The sequence below is a fragment of the Sabethes cyaneus genome, chromosome 1 (genome assembly GCF_943734655.1).
Source record: "Sabethes cyaneus chromosome 1, idSabCyanKW18_F2, whole genome shotgun sequence".
NCBI classification, from domain to species: Eukaryota; Metazoa; Arthropoda; class Insecta; order Diptera; family Culicidae; genus Sabethes; species Sabethes cyaneus.
Genome location: NC_071353.1, coordinates 125,263,022 through 125,289,172, shown reverse-complemented (window position 1 = coordinate 125,289,172; position 26,151 = coordinate 125,263,022). Strand labels below are relative to the sequence as shown.

Here is a 26,151-nt window from a genome sequence, read left to right as displayed (position 1 = left end):
ATGAATAAAAAATTTCCAGCAGTTTCCGTAGTTGTGCAGCATATGCGCATTAAATTTTATCGTGCATATTGGAAGGATAAGTAACTAAAATTAACACGCCATTGAAATTGTGCAATATTTTAAAATTAGTTATTTAAACTATAATCTATGATCTGTGGGTGACTTTTAGAACATGTTCGGAATCTTCATAAAAAAAAAATACTCAAAAAAACTAAAAATGTATTAATACACTGAAAAAATGCATTTTAAAAATTGAAAATCGGTTTAAATCAAATAACATCATCTCAGAAATTGATGAATTTTTTTTTAAAGATAGATAATTGTGTGGCCTACAAATCTTTCATACATCGCAAGATGGTTAAATTGAAGAGAAAAAAGTTTCGCTAACAAAAACTTTTTGAAGTCCTTATCGGAAAAAAGGTATTTCAGTATTTCCGAAAATTATAGCACCAACAGAAAAATGATCTATGAGTGACTTTTAGAAACTACTCTGAATTTTCATTTAAATACTGAAAAAAATAAATATTATTTCCTACACCAAAAAAAAAAACATTTTAAAAATTAAAAATCGATTTCCCAAAAAAACGCCAACTCAGAAATTAATGAAATTTTTTCTGAAGATAGATGATTATGTGGCCTACAATTCTTCCATACATTGCGAAATGGTCGTATTGAAGAGAAAAAAGTGTTCCTAACAAAAACTTAGCTATTTATGTCTTTTTTAGTGTGTGTATAAAAAAGTTTTTGTTAGAAAATATTTTTTCTCTTGTATATGATAATTTTGCAATGTATGGAAGACTAGTTGGCCTCATAATTATCTGTCTTCAGAAAAAATTCAACAATTTCTGAGATGGCGTTTTATGAGAAAACGATTTTTAGTTTTTAAAATGTTTTTCTTTCAGTGTAGGAAATATTTTTATTTTTTTCGACATTTTTTTATGAAACTTCAATTTTTTTTCTAAATATCACTCATGGGTCATTTTTTGTGTGGGTGCTATAATTTTCCGGTAAGGACATCAAAAAGTTTTTGTTAGAAAAACTTTTTGCCCTTAAATTTGACAATTTGGCAATATATGGAAGACTTGTAGGTCACACAATTATTTATCTCCAGAAAAAGATTCATCAATTTCTGAGATGGCGTTTTTTAGGAAAACGATTTTCAATTTTTAAAAAGAGAAAAAAAATGCGCCCTAGTTAGTCTAGACCTAGACCAATTTTGAAAATACAGTAGGATTTCGAATTTGGCAACAAATGCGTGTCGCCTATGTTGCCAAAATCGAAACCGTGCCAAAATTGAGGCCCTTTTTCGACATGAAAAAATTTAATGTAAATGCTTTAGAAATTGACTAAATATCATTAATCAACGATTGCAACCATTTTATGTCGAAGAAGTCCGCTAAGAGCTATCCGTCCGGTGCAAATAAGTTATTGACACCCTGCGGTAAGACGTAGTCCTACGGCAATAAAAATATTATTGTTCGAAACCACATAACTTTTTTTCACGAACATACTGAGGGCATCATTTATTCGTCATTTAAAGCATGTATGCAGAAACTGATTGATATTTAAGCATGTTTTTGAAAGTAGAATATCTTGTGTTGCCAAAAACGAATACTTTTGTTGCCAAAATCGAGGCATGCCAAAATCGAAATCCAACTGTACTAAGTATGCAAATTTGTTTATTTACAAGAACTCGTTACACACACAAAGTTTCATTGAATTCTGAGAGGGTCGTGCCAACCCTTGGTCGAGTTGGCGTGAAATCCGCCGAGTGAAAAAGAGACAAAACGAGACAAAAATACGAAAACAAGGAAAAAGAGAATAAAAAATGGAAAATTTTTGAAAAACGAAAAAAATGAAATGAAAATACGGCAGTAGAAAATTGAAGAAACGAGTTTAGAGCAAACTAAAAACGGGAAAGAAAACACAAAAAACAGCGGAAGAAAAAACAATAAAACGGAAAATAAAAACAAAACACGACAAAAAAGATGGCAAGGAAGGACATAATAAGAGGAAGAACGACAGACGTTAATGAAAAATGCGTTAGCAAAGGAATTAAAAAGCGGAAAAGACGAGAACCGGAAAAGGCCGCGACGGTAAATGAAAAAAACGAGACAGAAAGAAGAGGAAAAATGATTTTGAAAACGAGGAAAAACGAAACAGAGGAACATAAGAACTCAGGAAAAACCGAAAACAGGACAGGAAAAGAAGAGAAAAGGAACAGAGAAAGAAAAGGTAACGTTTAGAAAATAAAATAAAATCTGGTATGACAAAAAGAAAAACGAAAGAAAAAACCTGATAGAATGGGAGGGAAACGGGACATAGAAAAGAGAACAAAGTGAAAAGCAAGAAACCGGAAGTAAAAAAGAGTGAAACGAGACAAAAAACGAAGAGATTGTAAAGATTCAAAAATCAAGGAAAATGAGAGAAAATAATGGAAAACCATAAAGAATACGAAAAAACTGAGGATAAACTGGACCGAAAAGGAGAGACAGCGGGACAAAAAACGAGAAAAGACGAGATAGAAAAAGAGGAAAGGAAAAACAGAAAGTACGGGAGAAGAAAAATAGAGTAATCAGAACAGAAGAAAAGGAAAACCGGGATAGAAAACCACAAAAATTAAAGCAGAAGAAAAAAAAATGAAATGGAAAAGAAAAACAAAACGCTACAGAAAAAATTGCAAAGCAAGACATGACAGGAGGAAGAACAACTGGCAATGATAAACGCGTGGAAAAAGACAAGAACCGGAAAAAGATCGGCACAGAAAATGATAAAAAAACGAAACAGAAAAAAGAGGAAACACGGGAAAAAGAAGAACGGAACATAGCATCAGATACCGCGAAGAAGCCGAAATAGGACAGGAAAAGTAGAAAAAAGGCACAGAGAAAGAGGAGGTAACGTATAGAAAATAAAATAAAAAAAACACAAAAGAAAAAACGTTTTTATGTCACGTTTAAGTTATACTAGAATAAATTGCAAATCGGGAGAGAAAAGATACAGAAAACAAGGAAAATGAGAGAAAAGAATAAAGAGCCGCAGGCTGAAAACCTCTCAAATATTGAATAAAAAAAGAGAAAAGAATAGAAAAACCATAGAGAAAACGAAAAAAATGAGGATGATCTGAACAGAAAAGGAGAAATAATGAGACATAAAAGGGAAAAATGGGATAGAAAATAGAGAGAAGAGGGAGAACACGGCAGTAGTAAAATGGATAACAGAAAAAAGGTACAACGAATGAAAGGGAGAGAAAAAGTGATGAAACACAAACAAAAACAAAACACGATAGAAAAGAAAGCAAGGCAGGACATAATAAGAAGAAGAACGGAGCAGACGACAGCGAAAAATGGGATAAAAAAATGGGCGTTAAAAAGGGAAAAAAAAGATAACCGGGACCAAAAAGACCGGGACGGAAAAGTTCAAAAACCGAGTTAGAAAAAGTGAGAAAACGGGATTGAAAACGGGAAAAAACGGATTTTCCTCTGTTTCGTTCCGAAGACCGGGACGGAAAAAACAATGAAAAAGCAGAACACAGAAAAAGGCCGACAAAAGAACAGGAAAAGATAAGAAAAGGAACAGAGAAAGAGGAGGTAACGCACAGAAAATAAAAATAAATTAAAACTGGTATGAAAAAAGAAAAACGAAAGAAAAAGCGGGACGGAATGGGAGAGAAAACATAACATAAAAAGAACAAAAGTGGAAAAGAAAAAAAACGAGTGGAAAAAGAGGGATAACGAGACAAGAAAGGGAATTTGGAACAGAAAACAAGATAAATTAAAAAGGAAAAGAAGAACAGCGAGAGAGATAAAAGAAAACCGATAAAGGAAATGAAGAAAACTGGAAAAAGAGTCAAACGGGATAAAAAGAAAAAAAGAATAACGTACTAAAGAAAACGTTTAAACCGAAGAGAAAAAATTATGTTATGACAAAGGTAAAACGAAACACAGGATATAAAAAGGTAAACCGGATTATCCTCTCCTTCAGAGAACAGGAAGCCAAAAACAGAATGTTACAGAAAAGATGGAAAAACGGGATATCGAAAGAGAAAAACGGAACAGACGGACATAAAAAACGAGAAGAGACAAACAAGTTAGAAGAAGACGAAAACGGAAACGCAAAAGAGCGAAAGGGCAGAGAAAAGAGAAAAAAGGGAGACAGAATATAAAATAGGAGTGGGAAATAAAGAGGAAAACAGGATTAGATAAGAAAAATGAGACAAGAAACGAAAAAAAGAACGAACAAAGAAATAAAAAGTACGTGACATAGAAAACGACAACAAGAAAAAAAGAGCTAAACAGAAGAAGAGTTAAATCAAAATCAAGAAAACGGTACAGGAAAGGATAAAAATCGACTAAAGTTGAAAAACGGAACCGGGAAAGAGGAAAAAAGAAAACAGTAAAGAGTAAAACGTGTGAAAGAATAAGACGGAAAGTGTTAATTCTAATTTCAAGTAGAATTTCGTATTTAATTACGTGTCCGGTTTAAAGTAAAACGTTAAGTTCAAATTAGTCCAAATCCAAGTCCAATAACATGCCCAAAGTCAAGTTCAATTGCATACCGTGGAACGTAACCTTCATGTAAAAAGCGACTTGACTATTAGGAGTAAGATGATAGTCGAACAAGTGGGTAATTTATCCTGTTGTACTTTAAGGAAAGTGCAATTGAAATTACTGTTTCACCCAAACGTACATCAGACAGATTAATTATTTAAAAATCCACAGAAACTTTTTCTAATCGGAGAAAGTGCTTCCCTGCTTCACTCATTGTAACCTCAGAAACCTCAAACCACAAACATACATCCTAGAAGCTCTCGGTTTGTCGGGTTTGCAATTAACAGCCTAACAACCTTAGATTGCGCTCAGGCTGTGGTGACACAATACACAATGAAAACAAGCATTTAGTCATGATGCTCACCAGACACGAGCTTAACGTGCTTGGATTTAAATATAATCGTTGAGGGAGCGCTTTACCACCAAGTGTTGACACAGTTCGCGACTTAAGGATTAAAATCTACCGCGCTACCGCTACCGTTCTCTATGTCGCATATGTATAGAGAGCTCTACTAATGACAGTTTAGAACTATTCCCACGTGTGTGATACCATAAATAGCTCGAACTTAACTTTTCTAGTGTTGTTCTGAAGATTTCTTTACTAACCATATTCAGGAAGGATCTCGTGTGAAATTTTATTTATTCATTCAAAAGCGGATTACACGTTCTCTAGCATTTAAAAATGCATTTCATGATAAACTAGAACCTACATCTAAGCATGAATTGAATCCTAGCAAGATGACGCTCAGTCAAAGTTTATAGTATCCTATAACTAATTGAATAACCATGAAGGAAAATCTCGGAAAATGAAAATCGATCCAGGGCTGTTGCGCGCAGCGAGATTATCGCTAGTGTACTGGGAGAAAAAAGTGCCATCGATAAAAAAAACAAGATGAACTATACCACCGTGAGTTGGTGCCAGTCGTGAATCAGCTGCAATTCCCGCGTCACTCTCGCTGCGCACAAACTGAACACGACAAAGAGACGCCGGCAGAGAGGAAGGAAAGTTTAATTAAAATTTAAATTAACAGCTGCATTCAGTGAGTTTCGATTCAGGATTTTTTTTGCTCATCTCACCCTGACTCCCCACTTTGCAAAGTCAGCATGAATAGGATTGACCGTGTTGCTACCGCACCACCCTTGCCTTGCGCGTCGGCTAAAGTTAGGAGCGAGATTTTATGTCCCACGGTAAGCGAAACGGGTTAACTCGTCAATCCGAAGGATACACGGGGACCTGCCCGTGAAGTTGTGCCCGTAAGCCTCCCACCACAGGGAGTGAGAGAAAAGTAATCAAGTGTGTAGGAGGGTGCGTGTACCTTTTTTTTGCTTCATTTTATTCGTTTTTAACCGCGGAATTCAGCAACAACAAAAAATGGCTTTGAAATGGCTGCATGATTAAGTAACTGCACGTCCGCCGAGCAAAGCAACTTTTAACGTTCTATACGCATGCTTTACCGGTGCCAATCAGTATAAAACTTTTGCTGCGTGTGAGAATTTATTCGGTTGGTTTGATGCGTTTGCTGTAACTCGACCAAAAATATAGCTTTCTTGATAATTCGTCCCTTTTTGGGACGCGTTTTTGTTTATGTTAACATTGGAGCCAATTGTTTGATATACTGAATAGTTTCCATCACTTCTGTGAATGCTCTTCCGTTTTTGAAATTGATTATAATATCACCATTAAGGTGAAATTAGTCGTCATCGCTTCTGCAAATTTCAAAAGCAGTTTTTTTGCTTGAAATAAGAATTTTGTTCATGGAAATATATTCACTGTGTTCAGATTGGCGAGAAGAATGCAGTGAATACATTTCTATAAACTAAACCCCGCTTTTGGATACAAAAACTGGTTCCGAAATAGGGCTCTCCGACGAAAAGTTAATGATTGCTAGTTTCCCGTTAATATTAGTTTATTACAGCTGACAAAAAATAAAACGCTAGAGAGTCGTTCCACACGGCAGCGAGCTAAAGCCATGTTTCTTTTTTACAATAGTAGTTTTTAACAATAGATGGTAAATAAAAACGGTAGAAAAAAGTAACGAAACAAAGGTGTCGATAGTGTCTCCATGGCGAGATAAGACGTGAAATGGAGAGAGCGGAATTAGGAAAAGGAGGGTCATTACAGCAACGCATATTATTTTTTTCTCCTGAATGGACTCATCACTGCGACTACTGTTGATCTATTGTGATATCGCCCGGGTGTTTGCTATTTAACCCGCACTGCATTTATTTTTGCAATAATCGCTATTTAGTGCACTGCCAATTAGCCTTATCGGGATAATATAGAATTCAGCATTAAGGAAGCTTGATGAGGGGCCTGAGAATAAACCCATGCTAAACTCACTTTGACATCGAATGGCCTGATTCTACTAAGATTCGAACCATACTAAGATTGTATAACGTTCCTCTTTACCCAAGTTGGGGGATCTGGGGATCGGATCAAGCTATAATGGGAGCCAATTATAATCAAATTTGAACCCGACGTTTGGCCCTGTGGATTGCACAGATTGCTGAACCTTTGAAACACAGCGGACTGCAAAGAACACGAGATAGGTCCATTTTTCCACACCAAAATTCGTGAATATGTATTACATAAAAGTACAAATGTAACGGGCAAATATTGTTTTATACAGTTGTGAAGGAAATAATGTAGGCAATTTTTTTATTCAAATTACACAAACCGAGTGCAAAAGCAAGAGCAAGACCAATACCAAAACCTAGACCTAGACCAAGACCAAGACCAAGACCAAGACCAAGACCAAGACCAAGACCAAGACCAAGACCAAGACCAAGACCAAGACCAAGACCAAGACCAAGACCAAGACCAAGACCAAGACCAAGACCAAGACCAAGACCAAGACCAAGACCAAGACCAAGACCAAGACCAAGACCAAGACCAAGACCAAGACCAAGACCAAGACCAAGACCAAGACCAAGACCAAGACCAAGACCAAGACCAAGACCAAGACCAAGACCAAGACCAAGACCAAGACCAAGACCAAGACCAAGACCAAGACCAAGACCAAGACCAAGACCAAGACCAAGACCAAGACCAAGACCAAGACCAAGACCAAGACCAAGACCAAGACCAAGACCAAGACCAAGACCAAGACCAAGACCAAGACCAAGACCAAGACCAAGACCAAGACCAAGACCAAGACCAAGACCAAGACCAAGACCAAGACCAAGACCAAGACCAAGACCAAGACCAAGACCAAGACCAAGACCAAGACCAAGACCAAGACCAAGACCAAGACCAAGACCAAGACCAAGACCAAGACCAAGACCAAGACCAAGACCAAGACCAAGACCAAGACCAAGACCAAGACCAAGACCAAGACCAAGACCAAGACCAAGACCAAGACCAAGACCAAGACCAAGACCAAGACCAAGACCAAGACCAAGACCAAGACCAAGACCAAGACCAAGACCAAGACCAAGACCAAGACCAAGACCAAGACCAAGACCAAGACCAAGACCAAGACCAAGACCAAGACCAAGACCAAGACCAAGACCAAGACCAAGACCAAGACCAAGACCAAGACCAAGACCAAGACCAAGACCAAGACCAAGACCAAGACCAAGACCAAGACCAAGACCAAGACCAAGACCAAGACCAAGACCAAGACCAAGACCAAGACCAAGACCAAGACCAAGACCAAGACCAAGACCAAGACCAAGACCAAGACCAAGACCAAGACCAAGACCAAGACCAAGACCAAGACCAAGACCAAGACCAAGACCAAGACCAAGACCAAGACCAAGACCAAGACCAAGACCAAGACCAAGACCAAGACCAAGACCAAGACCAAGACCAAGACCAAGACCAAGACCAAGACCAAGACCAAGACCAAGACCAAGACCAAGACCAAGACCAAGACCAAGACCAAGACCAAGACCAAGACCAAGACCAAGACCAAGACCAAGACCAAGACCAAGACCAAGACCAAGACCAAGACCAAGACCAAGACCAAGACCAAGACCAAGACCAAGACCAAGACCAAGACCAAGACCAAGACCAAGACCAAGACCAAGACCAAGACCAAGACCAAGACCAAGACCAAGACCAAGACCAAGACCAAGACCAAGACCAAGACCAAGACCAAGACCAAGACCAAGACCAAGACCAAGACCAAGACCAAGACCAAGACCAAGACCAAGACCAAGACCAAGACCAAGACCAAGACCAAGACCAAGACCAAGACCAAGACCAAGACCAAGACCAAGACCAAGACCAAGACCAAGACCAAGACCAAGACCAAGACCAAGACCAAGACCAAGACCAAGACCAAGACCAAGACCAAGACCAAGACCAAGACCAAGACCAAGACCAAGACCAAGACCAAGACCAAGACCAAGACCAAGACCAAGACCAAGACCAAGACCAAGACCAAGACCAAGACCAAGACCAAGACCAAGACCAAGACCAAGACCAAGACCAAGACCAAGACCAAGACCAAGACCAAGACCAAGACCAAGACCAAGATCAAGACCAAGACCAAGACCAAGACCAAGACCAAGACCAAGACCAAAACCAAGACCAAGACCAAGACCAAGACCAAGACCAAGACCAAGACCAAGACCAAGACCAAGACCAAGACCAAGACCAAGACCAAGACCAAGACCAAGACCAAGACCAAGACCAAGACCAAGACCAAGACCAAGACCAAGACCAAGACCAAGACCAAGACCAAGACCAAGACCAAGACCAAGACCAAGACCAAGACCAAGACCAAGACCAAGACCAAGACCAAGACCAAGACCAAGACCAAGACCAAGACCAAGACCAAGACCAAGACCAAGACCAAGACCAAGACCAAGACCAAGACCAAGACCAAGACCAAGACCAAGACCAAGACCAAGACCAAGACCAAGACCAAGACCAAGACCAAGACCAAGACCAAGACCAAGACCAAGACCAAGACCAAGACCAAGACCAAGACCAAGACCAAGACCAAGACCAAGACCAAGACCAAGACCAAGACCAAGACCAAGACCAAGACCAAGACCAAGACCAAGACCAAGACCAAGACCAAGACCAAGACCAAGACCAAGACCAAGACCAAGACCAAGACCAAGACCAAGACCAAGACCAAGACCAAGACCAAGACCAAGACCAAGACCAAGACCAAGACCAAGACCAAGACCAAGACCAAGACCAAGACCAAGACCAAGACCAAGACCAAGACCAAGACCAAGACCAAAATAACCAAAGACCAAGACCAAAATAACCAAAGACCAAGACCAAAATAACCAAAGACCAAGACCAAAATAACCAAAGACCAAGACCAAAATAACCAAAGACCAAGACCAAAATAACCAAAGACCAAGACCAAAATAACCAAAGACCAAGACCAAAATAACCAAAGACCAAATTAAATCCAAAGTTTAAATTAAGACCAAAGGCCACATTAGGACCAAAACAATGTTGCTAATCGAGCGAGAAGTCAACCATAACTAATCACACGCGAAAGAGTATGAGAAACATAGCATTCAACGCTTACGCCGCACACGCAGGCAGAAAAAGAAACAGCCACCGGTGCTGTGTGCAGTCATTTTGCCACCCACACACTCGCGCACGCACATCCTCACATCGTTTTTCTGCATAGCTTATTTGCGTGTCAAAAACCTCGCGAGAAATCAGCTGGCCGTGAGCCTGGTGGCGCACTGGAATGCAAATTTTGCATTACTCTTTCTTTTCTTCTTCTTATTCTTTGCCGTCGATACTACTTACGGGCCATATTCCATATTCCTCCCAGTTGGCTTCGAGGTATGACGCTGGCCTAATCAGCCAGTCGTCGTATGTTCGAATCTCGGCTGGGAGAGGCTGTTAGAGTCAATAGGATCGTAGCAACTGGCCCTGCAATCGTCCTGTACTCTAACAGCTGGCTGCGAAGTCTGTCGTATAAAAGCAGAAGGTCAAGTTTCGATAACGGAATGTAGCGCCTAGGCTTTGCTTTGCTTGCTTTGCTTTGCTTTGCTTTGCGATCGATATCAGCAGATCGGACTGCAACGACGAACGACGAGCGACGATTGTAGCTGTTAGCTAAACACACACTCGCAAAAACTCGTAGCAGTGCATAAAGAAATAAAAGCGGGAGCCTGAAAGGGATGCTTTATGACGGCGTGTTCGTTAGAACGAGTAGCCGCGTGTTAAAAAATTAGACCACACGAGAGCAAACGAAATTATTAAAACCAAAGACTAACTTAAGACGAAAGACTAAATTAAGACCAACGACCAAATTGTGACCAAAGGCCAAATTAAGACCAAAGACCAAATTAAGACCTAAGACCAAATTAGGAGTAAAGACCAAATTACAATCAAAGACCAAATTAAAATTAAAGACCAAATTAAGACCAAAAATGAAATTAAGACCAAAAAAACAAACTAAGACCAAGTTACCACCAAAGACCGAATTGAGAGCAAAGACCAAATTAAAACTAAAAACCAAATAAAGACTAAAGACCAAATAACAAACTAAAACCAAAGGCCAAATTAGGACCAAAGACCAAACTACAACCAAAGACCAAATTCAAACCAACGCCCAAATCACTGACGAACATGACACTTAAAAGAAAATCTTTTAAAACTCATCGTCCTGCTCATTTTGCTTGCACATTAGCACCCTCTGTTATGCATGTTGCGGAGTAGCTTGCATTTGCAGGGTTTTGTACATTTGAATGGTTTTATGCTGAAAACTTCAAGCAACACTCGCGCGCCGCGGTGTGGCCATGTTGTGAAACATGGTTTTTTGAAAAATGAGTGGTTTTTGATTGGACGATGGAATTGGGTATTTTAGCGGTATACAAATTTTTGTATATTCTGATAAGATATGATGTTACTGCATTGTCACATGAAGACTTTTTCAAATTTGACTAGTGGAAGTAATTAAAAAAACATTTTTTTTTGTATTTAAAGAAAATTTGGAATTAGACGATAGCTTATAAGTAAACCTCGTTTCTTCTTAGCTTGCTTTAGACAACACAGTGAATAGATACACCATGGTCATCGGACGATACAAGTTTCATATGGGAGCTGTCAAAAGCTCGGTTAAAATGAAGAGCTCTATTAGAATGATAGAAGCGAGGGAGAGAATTTCTGACATCATGTCAATCAATCAGCTTAGTTGATATCTGTCAAACAGCAAGTCGTACTATTTTTGATTTTTATTTGTTTTTTCATCAAATATTGACCTAATTGAAATAAAAGAAGAACTATTGGATTCAGGAAACGACGTGCTATCAAATAAGGCCAAAAAACACTATTTTGGAAAAATTAAAATACCCAATTATCGCGAGCGTCTCGTCTGTTTTACCTTTGTTATACTATAACAAAGGTTTAAAAATTGGTCGAAAAACACGAAATCGATCCGAGGCCCGGAGGGCCGAGCCACATATACCAGTCGACAGGGTTCGACGAACTGAGCAATGTCTGTGTGTGTGTGTGTATGTGTGTGTGTGTGTGTGTGTATGTGCGCGACGCAACTTTTCTATCGCCTGTTTCTCGGAGATGGCTGAACCGATTTGTTCGCTATTACTTTTGTTTGAAAGGTATTATTTCCTAGTATATCACTATTGATCACTATTCGAGGTCCGACATTTCGTTTAAAAGTTATAAGTAAAAACGTGAAAATTACGTGACACGATTTTCTCCGGAACCAAGTGACCGATTTCAACGATCTTGGTATCGAATGAAAGCTCTTGTTAACGCTAAATTTTTCAGGTAAATTTTATTGAAAACAAACAAGTAGTTTAAAAGTTATCCTAAAAAAACCTGTTTTGACAAGGTAATAATTATCGCCTGTTTCTTAGAGATGGCTAAACCGACTTAGGCGCTATTAGTCTCATTTGAAAGGTAACATAGCCTAATAGATCATTATTGATTTGTTTTTTGATTGGACGTTCAATTTGAAAGTTACGAGCAATTGAATACAACACATTAAAATTTATAATAATTTATAACCATTTCATCTAAGATGATTTATCTAGTTTGAATTATTTTGACATCAAATTAGAGATTTTAATGCTGCAAATATATCTGCAAAATTTCAGTAGAATTGGTTTTGCCGTTCAAAAGATATTAACCCTCCAACACTCGCGCCAACTTTTGTAATACGGGTTATTCGCGCGCACAATGGCCCAAAGCCAAAAAGATATGCGCACTAGAGTTTTGACTGGGAAAACTTGGTTTTAGGTTTATGGAACCTTTGGAAGAATTTCTTGAAATTGAAAGTTCTATCGTCTGGTGCAATTTAAATTTTAATTAATCCCCCTAAAAGTGGAATAAAAAAATTATTTTTCTTCAGTTTCAATATAACACATTGATGTATTCTGCAAAGTTTTAGAGTATATTATTACAAGAAATTTTGCTGAAGACAGTAACCCCCTATCTCTTCAGCGAAGCTAGAAAAATATTATTTATTATATATGTATTAGTGAAATCAGTTTTTTATTTTGGCTCTTTTCGTAATTGTTGTATGACTTTTTCATGTATTACAAAGTTGCACAAATAGTAAAAATACACAACTTTGCTGAATATAGTATACCTTTAGGTTTGCTTGTTTAGGAACTGTAGAACTTTGATTATAAAAAATACCCTAATTTTGACCCCGAATTACTCGACTACCAACAGACGGATACATTTTAAATATTTTACATTATTGCTGATTGTTTTGATGCATACAGACACCATTTTTCCATATGAAGAAACGAGAGAAAATTCCAGGCCAATTCCGGTACATCTCATATGCTGATTGCTTCATTTCTGTGATGTCAGTTTATGCTGATCAATTTTCCCAACAATTTAAAGTATTAATGCATTGAATAATTATGACATTTTGCTCATAACAAGTTTATTGAAGAATATACGTTAGTTACACAACGATTTGTAACTTTATAACAATATGGCGTTCAAAAACCTACACGTGTTATACAAAATACAGCAGCGTGAGTAACCGAAGGATAATAAAAATTGATGACATTTATTCTAGAAAACTTTATTGGTGTGAATCAAATAGGCATTACAGGAAATTATGCATAGTTCAAAAATCTATAAACTAGACCTTTACTACGCAATGTATATGTTAAAGAATAATATTTGCTCTTACAACCTACTTTTACTTGCACTTACTCAAATTATTAACAACTTACTTATCCTTATTCAGCAATTTCATGAAAAAAGGATCTATCAAAATTTATAAGTGGTCATATTTTGTTCAAATTTTGTAAACGTATTCAATTTTCAAAAATTTTATGTAAACCAACGCACTACGCAACGTTAACCAATAGATGGATTATACTCCGCAGACGTGTCGGTTTCTATCTCAAATAGCAAGTAAGACCGTATAACAAAGGTTGCTTTCACCACTAGGTGGATTAAATCGGGTTTTTTTTTTTGAGTGGTCATTCACCATCTCGTCTGTTTGTCTGTGCCCAAATTAAGAACAAAAACAAAATTAAGACCAAAAACCAAATTAAGACCAAAGACCAAATGACGACCAAAGACCAAATTAGGACCGCAAAACCAAATTAAGACAAAAGACCAAATTACGACCATAGACCAAATTATGACCAAATCTAATCTAATCTAATCTCACACTAACGCAGCCAATTCTTGAAAGCATCCTGGAAAATGACGATTACTTGAATCAATCATTTTTCTTGTCAACGGCCAGGCCAACTGCGCAGCATGTACCGCAGAGAGAATTCCAAGGAATCAAGTGGAACCAGAAAAAATATCTAATTCCATTAAACTCCTTGAAATCAAGGGGAAGGAAGAAAGCGTGGACCTCCCGTACCAAACGCTTCCCGTATACATAGATAATGATTTATTTACAATCGTTGGGAGTATCTTTGCTAATAAAGGTTAAGTGATACTCCGGACCCTCAGGGATGAACTAATGGTATTTAGACCAGAAGCCAGGCTGCAATTGGCCAAGGATATAGCGCCTTATTTCGCTCTCTGAAAATAGATTAGTTTGCCAAAATTATTAGTTTAAATCATATAATACTTGAAAATAAAGTCGTGTGGTTTAATGGTTGCCTAAAACTACAATTGTAAGGTTAGGAACCGAAAACCGCACGACCCCGCACCTCCTAGCTTGGCTACTCAATTATACAAATTGAAGTATTTCCAGGTATGGCCACGTGGAGGCGCTAGGTAGGGGCTTGGGATGGCTAGAGCTATGTTGGGCGCTTCTTCCTAGTTGCCTTCCCCATTTCATACCCTCGTTAGAATGAGTAGCCGTGTGTTAAAAAATTAGACCACACGAGAGCAAACGAAATTATTAAAACCAAAGACTAATTTAAGGCGAAAGACTAAATTAAGACCAACGACCAAATTGTGACCAAAGGCCAAATTAAGACCAAAGACCAAATTAAGATCTAAGACCAAATTAGGAGTAAAGACCAAATTAAGACCAAAAATGAAATTAAGACCAAAAAAACAAACTAAGACCAAATTACGACCAAAGACCGAATTGAGACCAAAGACCAAATTAAAACCAAAAACCAAATAAGGACTAAATACCAATAACAATCTAAAACCCAAGGCCAAATTAGGACCAAAGACCAAACTACAACCAAAAACCAAATTAAAACCAAAGCCCAAATTAAAAACAAAAACGATGGTAAAACCAAAGACCAAATTAGGACCAAAGACAAATTACAACCAAAGACCAAATTGAGACCAAAAACAAAATTAAGGTCAAAAACCAAATTTAGACCAAAGACCAAATTAAAACCAAAGACCAACTGCAGACCAAGACCAGAGACCAAATTAAGACCAAAGACCAAATTAGGACCACAAAACCAAATCAAGACGACCAAAGACCAAAAACGAAATTGATACCAAAAACCAAATTAAGACTAAATTACGACCAAAGACCGAATTTAGACCAAAGAGCAAATTAAAACCAAAGACCCAATTAAGACCAAAATAAAACCAAAGACCAAATTGATACCAAAATAATACCGAAAACCAAATTAAGACCATTAAATTAAGGCTAGAAGAAAGTAATAAACCAATGGTGTTTGTAATATTCAGAGTGGGACAAAACGCGAAGCAAAAAGAACGGATAATTTGGTAAGGGAGTCCCTCCGTCGAGTATAAAAACTACCGTTGTAAAAGAATTGCATAGAGTAAGACACAAAGAAAAACACCCGCGAGGGCACAGAGATTGACACATCAAGAGCCATAGAGAAAGACACTGAAAAAAGACAGAGATAGACACAAATAAAGACAAAGAAATAGACACAGAGAAAGCTACTGTCGTACCCTTATATTAAGTAGTCTAAAAGTTTTTCGTGCGACGAAGAAAAAATGTCGACTAATCGTTTCAATTTCGGTCATTCATAAAATTATTCATTATGCTCTCACTCACGCAACACATTGTCGTTATTATGCAGGGGAAAACTTGCATGACCAGCAGAAATTTTTACGGAATTACATTTATCGTGTCGTTTTTTATACAAATATGCCTCCCAGTTGGTTTCGAGGTATAACGCTGGTCTAATAAGTCAGTCGTGATATGTTCGAATCCCGACTGGGAGAGGCTGTTAGAGTCAATAGGATCGTAGCAACTGGCCCTGCAATTGTCCTGCACTCTAACAGCTGGCTGCGAGGTCTGTCGTATAAACACAGAAGGTCCAGTTTCGATAACGGAATGTAGCTAGGCTTTGCTATGTTTTGCTTTATATAAATATCAGGCATTCAATTTATCCTCTCAAACGCGCGATAATCTATGAATTTTGCCTACTACGAATAAAAACTGAACAAAAGTGAAACGAGAATGTTTTATACCCATTTATTGTCGTTCGTGAGCATGGGCTACCTGAATTTTCATTTATCCTAACGAATACACGATTATGATTTGTTTATTCTCAAAATTTTCATAACACGAGTTTATCCTCTCTTTGTGTGAGAGGATAAAGCTGTATCAGCCGTCTTTCAGAGACGAAAATGCACAGGTTAGGTACTATTGAATTTACCAAACAACCAGCCAACAAGAGAGTGAAATAAAACAACCGAGTTTATGTATTTGAGTATAACCATGGTTTCCTGTTATATATCTATTATTGCATTAGATTTTCGCGCCAAGTCTACCTGCGATATTTATTTATCATGCCTTCAGTGAGAGATGATAAATGTTTTTCAGCGAAAAATGAAACGAAATATTATCGACTCTCTTTTTTTAGCGGAAAAATGTTTTTCTTCCGCTTTATACGAACAGATAACTACAAAATCTAGTTGTCATGTGAGAAGAATGGGTGAGCGAAATACGTTTATCCTACATATGAGTGAAAATTTTAATCCCTGATAAATATACATGCGCGGTAAATTCGTAAACATTGTTGTGATTCTTGGTTCGGAAGAAAGGAAAAGTTTGATGGACGGTTTCAAAAACGATACGACGAATTTAAAAATTAAAGTGGGTAGCGTAATTTCAATAAAATGCTAATTATAATCGTTTTTAGTGAAACTGAAGTACATGGACTGGAAGGTAATTGTGGTTGAGTCAAATCAGTACAAGAACTTTTGGATTATTTGTCGAAATCCATCCAAGAAATGATGAAAGTTGATGTGGCATTCTTTAATACGACGGGTATTAGCATATATAGACCTATAGACCAAAAAGATATTTGGATGTACAATGACAGGTGGGACTCGCATGCACGTTCGGTTGTCGGCCGAATGTTTTACTGACTAAACTACTGCCGCATACTTATATTAGGTAGTCTAATATCCAATTTTGTTTTATTCTCCAAAATCTATCATTCCACACGCATTTAGGTAATGCCAATGCACATCTAATTTGGTGAATTTTGATCAACTACCAAATGGTGAGCTTGAAATTAAAATCGGATGGTGGGCTGATGGCGGAAAAGGCGATTTTCTGATATATTTTATCAGATGGAGGCCAAACTCAAAAAGGCCACTAAATAAGGTCACTTCATTTGAGAGCCTTGTGTGTCCCCTTTACAGAAACATATCATTTGTTATTTGTTTCATAACGTACTTAGACGCATGACAAATATGTTAAGTTTTTTTTAAAGTGTCTGACCCCTTGGCGAGCGGGGGGTTTACTGTTTAGAGGCATTGAAAGTGTAATTTTCACTTTTTAACCCGAATCAGCCCAGAATTACCTCGCAAAATCAGGCAAATTTTCAACTTTGAAATGCTATTGCATCAAGGTACAGAGCTTAAGTACTTAATGTGATATTTCTTGTCGAACTATATCTATTTGCCTTCAAAATTGTGTTACCAAATTAGGGAAATAGCGATTTGTTTTCATTTATAGCGAAAAGTATAAAATTTGTCAAGTGATGCCATATGGCATCATTTGGATGATTCGGGTTAACCCTTTTGAACCAATCAAATACAAAAGTTTCAATATTCTAACACCTTGTTTCAGTAGTAGCCCCGTTTTAAACGAGAATTACTCAGAAAGAGGTACACAAAACCGAAACAGAGGTAGCCACAAAGATAAATAAAGAAATATGTACAGAGGAAGATACTGAGAAAGACACATAGAAAGGTACAGAGAAATAGATAGAAAAAGACACAGAGAATGATATAGAGGAAGAAATAGAGAAAGACATAGGGTAAGACACAGAAAAAGACAGAGAGATAGACACAGAAAAAATAAAGAGTAAAATTTGATAAAAACATAGAAATGAGCTCAGAGATGCATGTAAAACCATTGACCAAACCCAAGAACCAAGACTTCACGAGGATGTCAATGAAAGAAATGATCAAGAAGTGTTAGCTTTTACAAAAATTTCAAGATTTTGTTTGCTGACGTAAATAAAACGAAAGAACCGTAGAAAGCAACAGCGAGCTTTTTCACTGTGACTCATCTGATTGTACACTTGAAGTACATTATGGCAGATACTGAAAATCATCAAAAAATACCCTTACCACCATGCCACGCTCATCCACCCCCCTCTAACGCGATAATCATCTCGGAACCGGCAACCGGGTTAGTGAGCTGAAAGGTAATTCTAATCGTCAAAAGATCGCAAAGCGTACTATGTACATATCCTGTTGCTGCACGACTTCAACGCAGACACCTTTAAGCGCATTCAGGGACCACTCCGAAAACCAAAAAGCAAACAGCATTCAATTTCCGCTCACGGCTCAATGGATATTGGCTTAATTAATATAATTGAAACACATCCGACGGTTGTTGGTTTTAACGTGTTTACATTTTAGTTCGCCCGCTTTGAACATGTTTATTATTTTCGTCGACTTGCACCGTGTTTTCCTGGCACGTTAGAGGAACAACGTTGAGTGTTCCTGTCATTGTTGTTTGATCGTGAAAATTGGTGTACTTAGAAATTAGATTATACAATGATAATCTAATTTACCTAATCGATAGAGTTGTTTTCAAAACATTGAACGGCGTATTCAAATTTTCTTTGCAAATTACTCGCAATAGTAAAAAAATTTAATGCATGTGAAATAACTTGAAGGATTTCATTGTGCCAGTGGTACGGATTCTTGAAACTTGCAAACGATTGGAATGCTTCTATGGAAGGTTTCTATCAAACTTTAATAATACTAATTGAAGCATTAAGAATTTCCTGCAGATAAAGAAGGATCAACGAACTGATATGTGGCTGGCAGTACTATTATGTTGGATATCAAACTCGTGTATGCTATGGCATTTTCGAAACAATTTCGCCAGTATGACTTTTACCGCATTCGTCTAAGTTGAACTTATTATTTGCCAGCTGCTCCCATTTTCCACACATCTGTCCCTTTCGAAAGAGGAAAGAATCATCGAAATTCCCGACAACTGCTACGTTCTACGTAGGATACTTACATATGTGATACAGGACGACCGTTTTATTGCCGAGATAACGCTGAAACGCCTGATTCGTCGGAGCGAAGATGGTCAACGCTCGCAGCTTCAGCGCTGCCGATGCAATCGGATTCCTTTCGATTAGATCGTAGAACTGCGAAGAGAGAGAGAGAGAAAAAAATGTAAAAAGAGTTGGAAATACAGAGGCAATTTAGCTGGTGCAAATAATGTCTCGAACAAATGGCTTTCTCACATCTGCAGAATAACAGAGATTACAATTGGAGGAATAATTCAAGATTGTTTCTTAATTAAGTAACTAATGCGATATCCCTGTGGGTATAAAATTTGTTTAAGCCATTAGGAAAGCCGTTAAAAAGTCTCTTCTTAAAAATAAAAGGTCCTTTATTAAGTGCAATTCATTCGATGACTAACAGCATAACGCCAGTAATGGTTCTTTCGGAAACAAAGGCAATTTGTTTGCTAGAATTTTGTTTTCAACTCAAATTAAAGCATGACATGAAAAAATTAAAATAGAAGATGATCCATATCGGCACGAGGCGCCCTACAATATTCAAAGTATTTTATTGCATAATGCGGATAGTTGTTTCAAACTTCGGAAAATCCTCTGCTCTGCTGTTTTCACCCTTGCAAGGCTTTGTGTGCTAAAAAGGGTCCTTTCTTAGCGCTTCGTTGGCGAGGGTACTTACGGCGGATGGCATGATTTGCATTCATTGAAGTACATAAAATTCATCTCTCTATCGATAGCAACCTTGGTCGACCGGCGAAGCTCCGCTGCGCTTCCCCATTACTTGCAAACACTTTCGCTATTAGATTATACGGTACGGGAAGAAAGCGCCGACAACGAGGACGACGACGGTCGCTTTAATAACTGTAGTTGAAGAACGGCGGCGATGATATCTCATCCGGTTTTATTGCTTCATTGTTTGCACTATGTATGTTGGAAATGGTGGAATATAGTTTCGCTTCCCTCGTGCGGTTCGGTTCGCTCGCTTTCGCTGGAAACGTGTTGCGGAAAAATGTGAAGGGATATTGGATTGACTTATGAAAGTGCTGTCCTTGCCCCACAAACAAGCAAATCTTCTTCTAGCTAGGGGATGGTTAGGGGAATGTGCAGTTGCGGGCTCTCAAATGGTTTCAAATAAATTTAGATTTCTTCCTGCACATTCGAGATAACGAGGGAGTGCGTTTTATTAATTTTATTGGAGAGCTTTTTTGTGTTTTGTTATGCGTTCGTTATATGACACGTTTTGATGATATTTTCTATTTCTTTTCTAAAATATGTTTTATTTGTTCAATTTGTCAAAATTTTTAAATGTGACAAATGTTTCAAAGTTTTCAATTATTTCGTGTTCAATAAACAAAAATGTTCTTCCATCATATTACTCTACTTATTCTCAACAGCGGAACTTCTGATACGTATCAGTTCAGAAGGCTTGATTGCCTAATTGATTGCCAGTTCAGAAGGTTGATTAGGCTAATCAGTTTTGTTGGAAAACCATGTTCAAGCATAATCTGCCATAGCTCATTTCGTTTAATTGAATCGTATGCCGCCTTGAAGTCTATAAACAAATGATGAGTCAGCAAGTTGAATTCCCGTAATTTATCGAGGATCCGTCACAAGTTGAACATTCGGTCCCTCGTGGAGCGTCCCTCTTGAAAACCACACTAGTATTCGCCAACAAAGGTTTCCTGCAACGGCCTCAGTCTGAGAAACAGAATGAGAGAAGAAAATTTTGTATGCAGAAATGACGAGAGTAATGCTTCGATAACTGCTGCATTCGAGTCGATGGACCTTTTTGTAAATGGGGCAAATGAGACCTTCCAACCAGTCCGTAGGTAATTCCTCCTCAGTCCATACCTTTACCATAACCTGGATTACACAATACAGCCGTTCGCTTCCGACTTTCAAAAGTTCGGCGGGGATGCCGTCCTTTCCAGCTGCTTTGCCGTTTTCCAGCTCTCTCGCTGCTTTCCTAACCTCGTCCAAAGTTGGTGGATCCACAGCTTGTCCATCACCCTTAATCGTTATCCTGTTTCCGTTGACCGCTCCATCTTGTTCACCATTCAGCAATGCATCGAAATGTTGTTTCCAACGCCTAGCCATCTTTGATCTTTCGGCAATCAGGTTCTCCTCCTTGTCGTTGCACATAACACGAGTTTGCACCGTCCGGTTCTTGATTCCATTGATCGTATTAAAGAAGCTTCCCGTATCGTGCCTCTCGAAGCAATTCTCCGCCTGCGCAAGAACGCGTTCCCAGGGCTGATGCTTCTTACGACGGTGAAGTCTCTTTTCGGCAGCTCTAGCATCTCGGTATCTCTCTCTGCTCTGGCGTGTCACAGTTGCAGCCAGTATGTGACCTCTGGCTGGATTCTTCTCATTAGTCGCTCGCTGGCACTCTCTGTCAAACCACTCACTGGAAGTGGCTGTAGCAGTAGTACCCAACACTTCCCGTGCTGTGTTACAGATCGTACAATTGTGCAAAATGGGTACTACAGAATCTGTAATACAGAACTCTTCACGTTCGACCTGTGCATTTGTATCCCCAATGACTATCTTTATGTCGTGTCTAGGGCACTCTCCATATGTCCTGTCGAGTTTTAGCCCGTTTTTAGAAAAAAGAGTGACGAAATCTCCCCGTATCAACAGGTCGAAGAGGGGTCAATCGCGGTGTAGTGGTAGGCATTGACGCCTCTCACGCCGAGGACCCGGGTTCAAATCCCAACTCCGCAGAAGTCACCTGTTACGTATGTTATAGAAACTTATAGAATATAGTGTCTAGAGTCGCATGCTCATGGCGTGATACGTGCATACCGATTCCGGATTGACAACTGTTATCGAGTAACGGGTGGCAACTAAAATTTTGGAATTTTTTTCTCAAGCTGTCAAAAAAAGACAAAGATACATGAAGAAGATCTGATTTACCGAAATTAAAGATGTATTATCCATTGTTGAAAAAAAAAATTAGTGTACATTTGAAAACAATCCGTAATCGGCTGTTCGGCGAAGCTTTCGTTTGACGTCGAAACAGAAGTGTTGTACGGCCTTCATGTCAACTTTACGAATGCATCTCATGATTCTACCAATCAACTGTTTGCAATTCGTGGCTCTCCAGTTATTTCGTATCCCAAGGAACTCAAATTCCTACTGGGCGCTCTGAGATAGATTTTTCGGGTCGTGATTCTTGGGTAAAAATGGGATCGTATGGGTATTCAGGAACGATTGTGTTTTTTTGACGTAATGCGATGATGCTCTATCCGGCCAAAAACACGTATTGTTCAACTGCATGATGTGTTTGTAGAAACGGGATCAAAATTTCCTCCAAACATTCGTCTGGTGCATCTTAATTGATAGCCAAACCAGAGGGCTTGTTGTTGAAGAAACGAGAAAGAGAACGATGTCCTTCTGCGTCCATAATTTTAGCTGGTCTTTCACTAGCTTGCTTCTTGCGAATAGTTGTTGGGCATCTTAGGATATGGTAAACAGTCGAAGCCGCACCATATTTGCTTTTTATATGTTGTACCGTATATTTTTTGCCAAGATTTCTGTCGCAGTTCGTTGAAGTGTACAACGCGCTCCCGGAATGCTTCTTGTTTCGACGCCATTTTTAGCAAAACTGAACAAAACAAAAAATATTAACAAAAAGAGGAGAGAGAGAGAGCTAACACATACATACTCTCATTTCTCTCTGAGCTCGTTTGTTGTTGAGCATAGGGGCCGCGAAAAAATTCCAAAATTTCAGTTGCCACCCGTTAGTAGTAGGTTAGTTGAGTATCACCAGCTGAGTGTTATTGCCTAAGGAGTTGATATTTCGTACTACATATAAGATCAGTTCGTTCTCGCATACCGGCCGTATGCCATAAATATACAGTCCACTCGCTATATAGTTCTTTTTTCCTGTCGTTAACCCATTATGACCCAGCGTATGATATATCATACCTCGTCTTCAAAACCTGTTTACTGCTGAATTTCAATAGTTAGCATTGTTAATATATCACTACAAGAGAGATAAGACATCAATCTGATGGGTGTGTGATATAATTTGTCAGTTTTTGTCATTTCATCTGTATTTTCAACAGTGCAAAGTTGTGACAAATGGCGGAAAAAAAGTTGAAAAAATGGCGAAAAAATGTTTGTCTCCAAAACGCATGAAAAAGTCTACATTTAGTGACAAAACATTACCTGACATGTAAATTAGTATTTATATGTAAAGTCTATCACAAAATTCGATAAGAAATCTGTAAAAAACTTTGTGATTTGTTTGTTTGAAACTGAGCCTATAAAATATTTAACCTGCGATATTTTGGCCTTGAAAGCATTCCAAATGACGATTTTGCGTTTCCCGACACATTCGAGCCATAATATAATAGATTACAGAGTTTCACTTCATTTGGTCCAAATTTAGGTATACCCGGGTCATAATGGGTTAATAAAGTGGCAACCTAAGTGAATCTAAGTGAAGTGATTACTTTCCACGCACATCACACTACGTTCTGTGGGTACTATTACGGCCAGTGAACATAGTTTGAACATGACTCAAGCTGTTAAAGTGACTATAATCAAAAACAAAAAAAAACAGATCGAAGATTCTTTACGACGATCTAAACTCTATACCAATTTGGGAAGTAGATCGAAACAAATAACAGTCTCCTCTTCGTCTGAAAAAAATTTCTTAGCACCGCGATTAAACCTATTCCAACTTGATGTCTTTGCTTGTACTTCCCAACCAGAAACAGTGACAAAGTCTTCTCGTCCTGACAAACTTTTTTTCCAAACTCGATTAAACCTAGTCCATATTTTAGTGAGTGTCCCCCTTTAGATATCAATTCTGCTTAAGAACTTTGCACGACTTTTTGATTGCATATTGTTTTTGCTCTCAAATACTCTACAAATTTATTCAGTGTCGAATTAATCTCAAATGACGAATGAGATGGTATTACAAAGGTTCCTTTCCAGGAGGATCAGACCAGACGATCAGAAGCGACAACAGACAACAAACAACGAATTTCAAAAACATATCCGAAGGTTTGTTGCATGCAACCGACCGTGGTAAACCAGCAAAAAAACTATTTAATAATTTTGCCGCAGTTTTCTTGCGAAACGAGTTTTCTAAAACATTCGAAGGGTTGATGCATCCGAAATTAAGCCAAATGAACTTCCAATGCCCTTTAAAATATCGTATATAACTGTCACATCATTAACATGTATAACGATATGATTAACTTTGAACGTATAGCGGAGATTCATCAGTTTACGCCAGTACCAGCCAGTGAAACATGAAGCGTTAGTGTTGATGTCTCGGCTGGAAAAGTCCGAAGGCATATTCGAATCCAATGAAGTTTGTTCGTGATTCGGAATTTGGCTTTTACTTCTGAATAACCTGAAATTTGTATACGAATATTGGAAAAAACATTTATTCATTAGGGTAGATGACGAAATTAAGCATTAATTTTGTTACGGTGATTGAAAAGTTGTTTTGCGATTTTTTGAGAAAAGTTTAAGGTTAAAAACTACAAGGTATATAGCCCTAACAAGGGTTGTACGAAATGGTGACGTAGCACTATATCAGATCATTAGATCAAGGACTAATGTAAACTGCATTTCTTGCATATGTAAGTTTATAAGAGTCTGTTAGTGCCATTGTTTAATTGAATGTTTAAAAGAGAAGACCGAAATATTCAAATTCAATTTTTTATTAAATGCAATGGTCGCTTTGAAAATACGTGGACGGGGGTCTATAAGTACAAGGCCTGCAACCAACGAGACATAGAGATTTCTTTTAAAAATCACTTGTGTGCATCATAAAGGTTGAAATGGTAATAAATGACCAGCCCACAGATTATTGTATTAAATATAATTATGCGTAGTTTGACGTGCTTCAATAATCTTACTTCGACTCGCTTGTAGCCTTTAAAAGGGCCATTGGTTACATTTAATATTAAACCCAAAGCACGTTCATCGCGTCCTTCTCTTTTGATATGAATGGCAACAGGCACCTAAGTTAGCGGCGTCGATTCACTGTCCTTTGCTAGGAGAAGATTTTACTAGTTTACTTTCAGAGCTTACCGCTTGTTACATAGCAGAAAATATGGCTCATACGCAAAAATTTCTGTTTTATTTGTATGAGAGTCCTTATCCTTAAACCTTCATAAAATAAATTCATGCCTACAATAACCCTCTCCCCATGCCAAATTTGGTTCCATTTGCTTGATTAGTTCTCGAGTTATTAGAAAATTTGTAAGTTATTTGTATGGGAACCTCCCTCTTATAGAGGGGAGGGGTCTCAGTTCACCATAGAAAAAAATTCTTGCCTTCTGAAACCACCACATGCCAAATTTGATTCCATTTGCTTGATTAGTTCTAGAATTATGAGGAAATTACAAACGTTACACTTCTGTTTTCGTTTTCACAAAGTACTACCCAGTCCCAGTATAGTAAACAAAGACGTAGTCCTACGTCAAAAACGCGTCATTGATTTTTGAGATTTGTTGACGTAGGACTACGTCTTATCGCAAGGTTTAGGATAGGGTGTCATTCCAAAAAATCGAAAAGTGCGAGCGTCACGAAAAATGAAAGATTTTGAGTGCTAATAGCTTAGCGGTTTCCAGATCGAATATTTAAATATTTTTACACCAATCGATCGGAAAATCTTCTACGCATTCACACCAGTAATGAAACCTATTGATTCCAAAGTACGCACTATTGAAAAATGGAAAATAATTAAGCACTGTCCAACTGGAAATCCTCGCTTCATGATTGGGTAGAAGATTCTTTACGATGATCT

General features: G+C 38.1%; 1 protein-coding gene across 2 annotated transcripts in view; it reads right to left on the bottom strand.

Moving 5' to 3' along the window:
- The window catches only part of LOC128738243 (fasciclin-1), a 381,405-nt gene that overhangs the window by 93,807 nt on the left and 261,447 nt on the right, over positions 1–26,151 (bottom strand). For both annotated transcript variants that reach the window (XR_008412083.1, XM_053833243.1), the window contains exon 2: positions 19,370–19,502. Coding sequence is in view for 1 of the 2 variants with exons in the window: in XM_053833243.1 (XP_053689218.1) it covers positions 19,370–19,502 (133 nt within the window). In the remaining variant the exon portion in view is untranslated. The remainder of the gene's footprint in view (positions 1–19,369; positions 19,503–26,151) is intronic.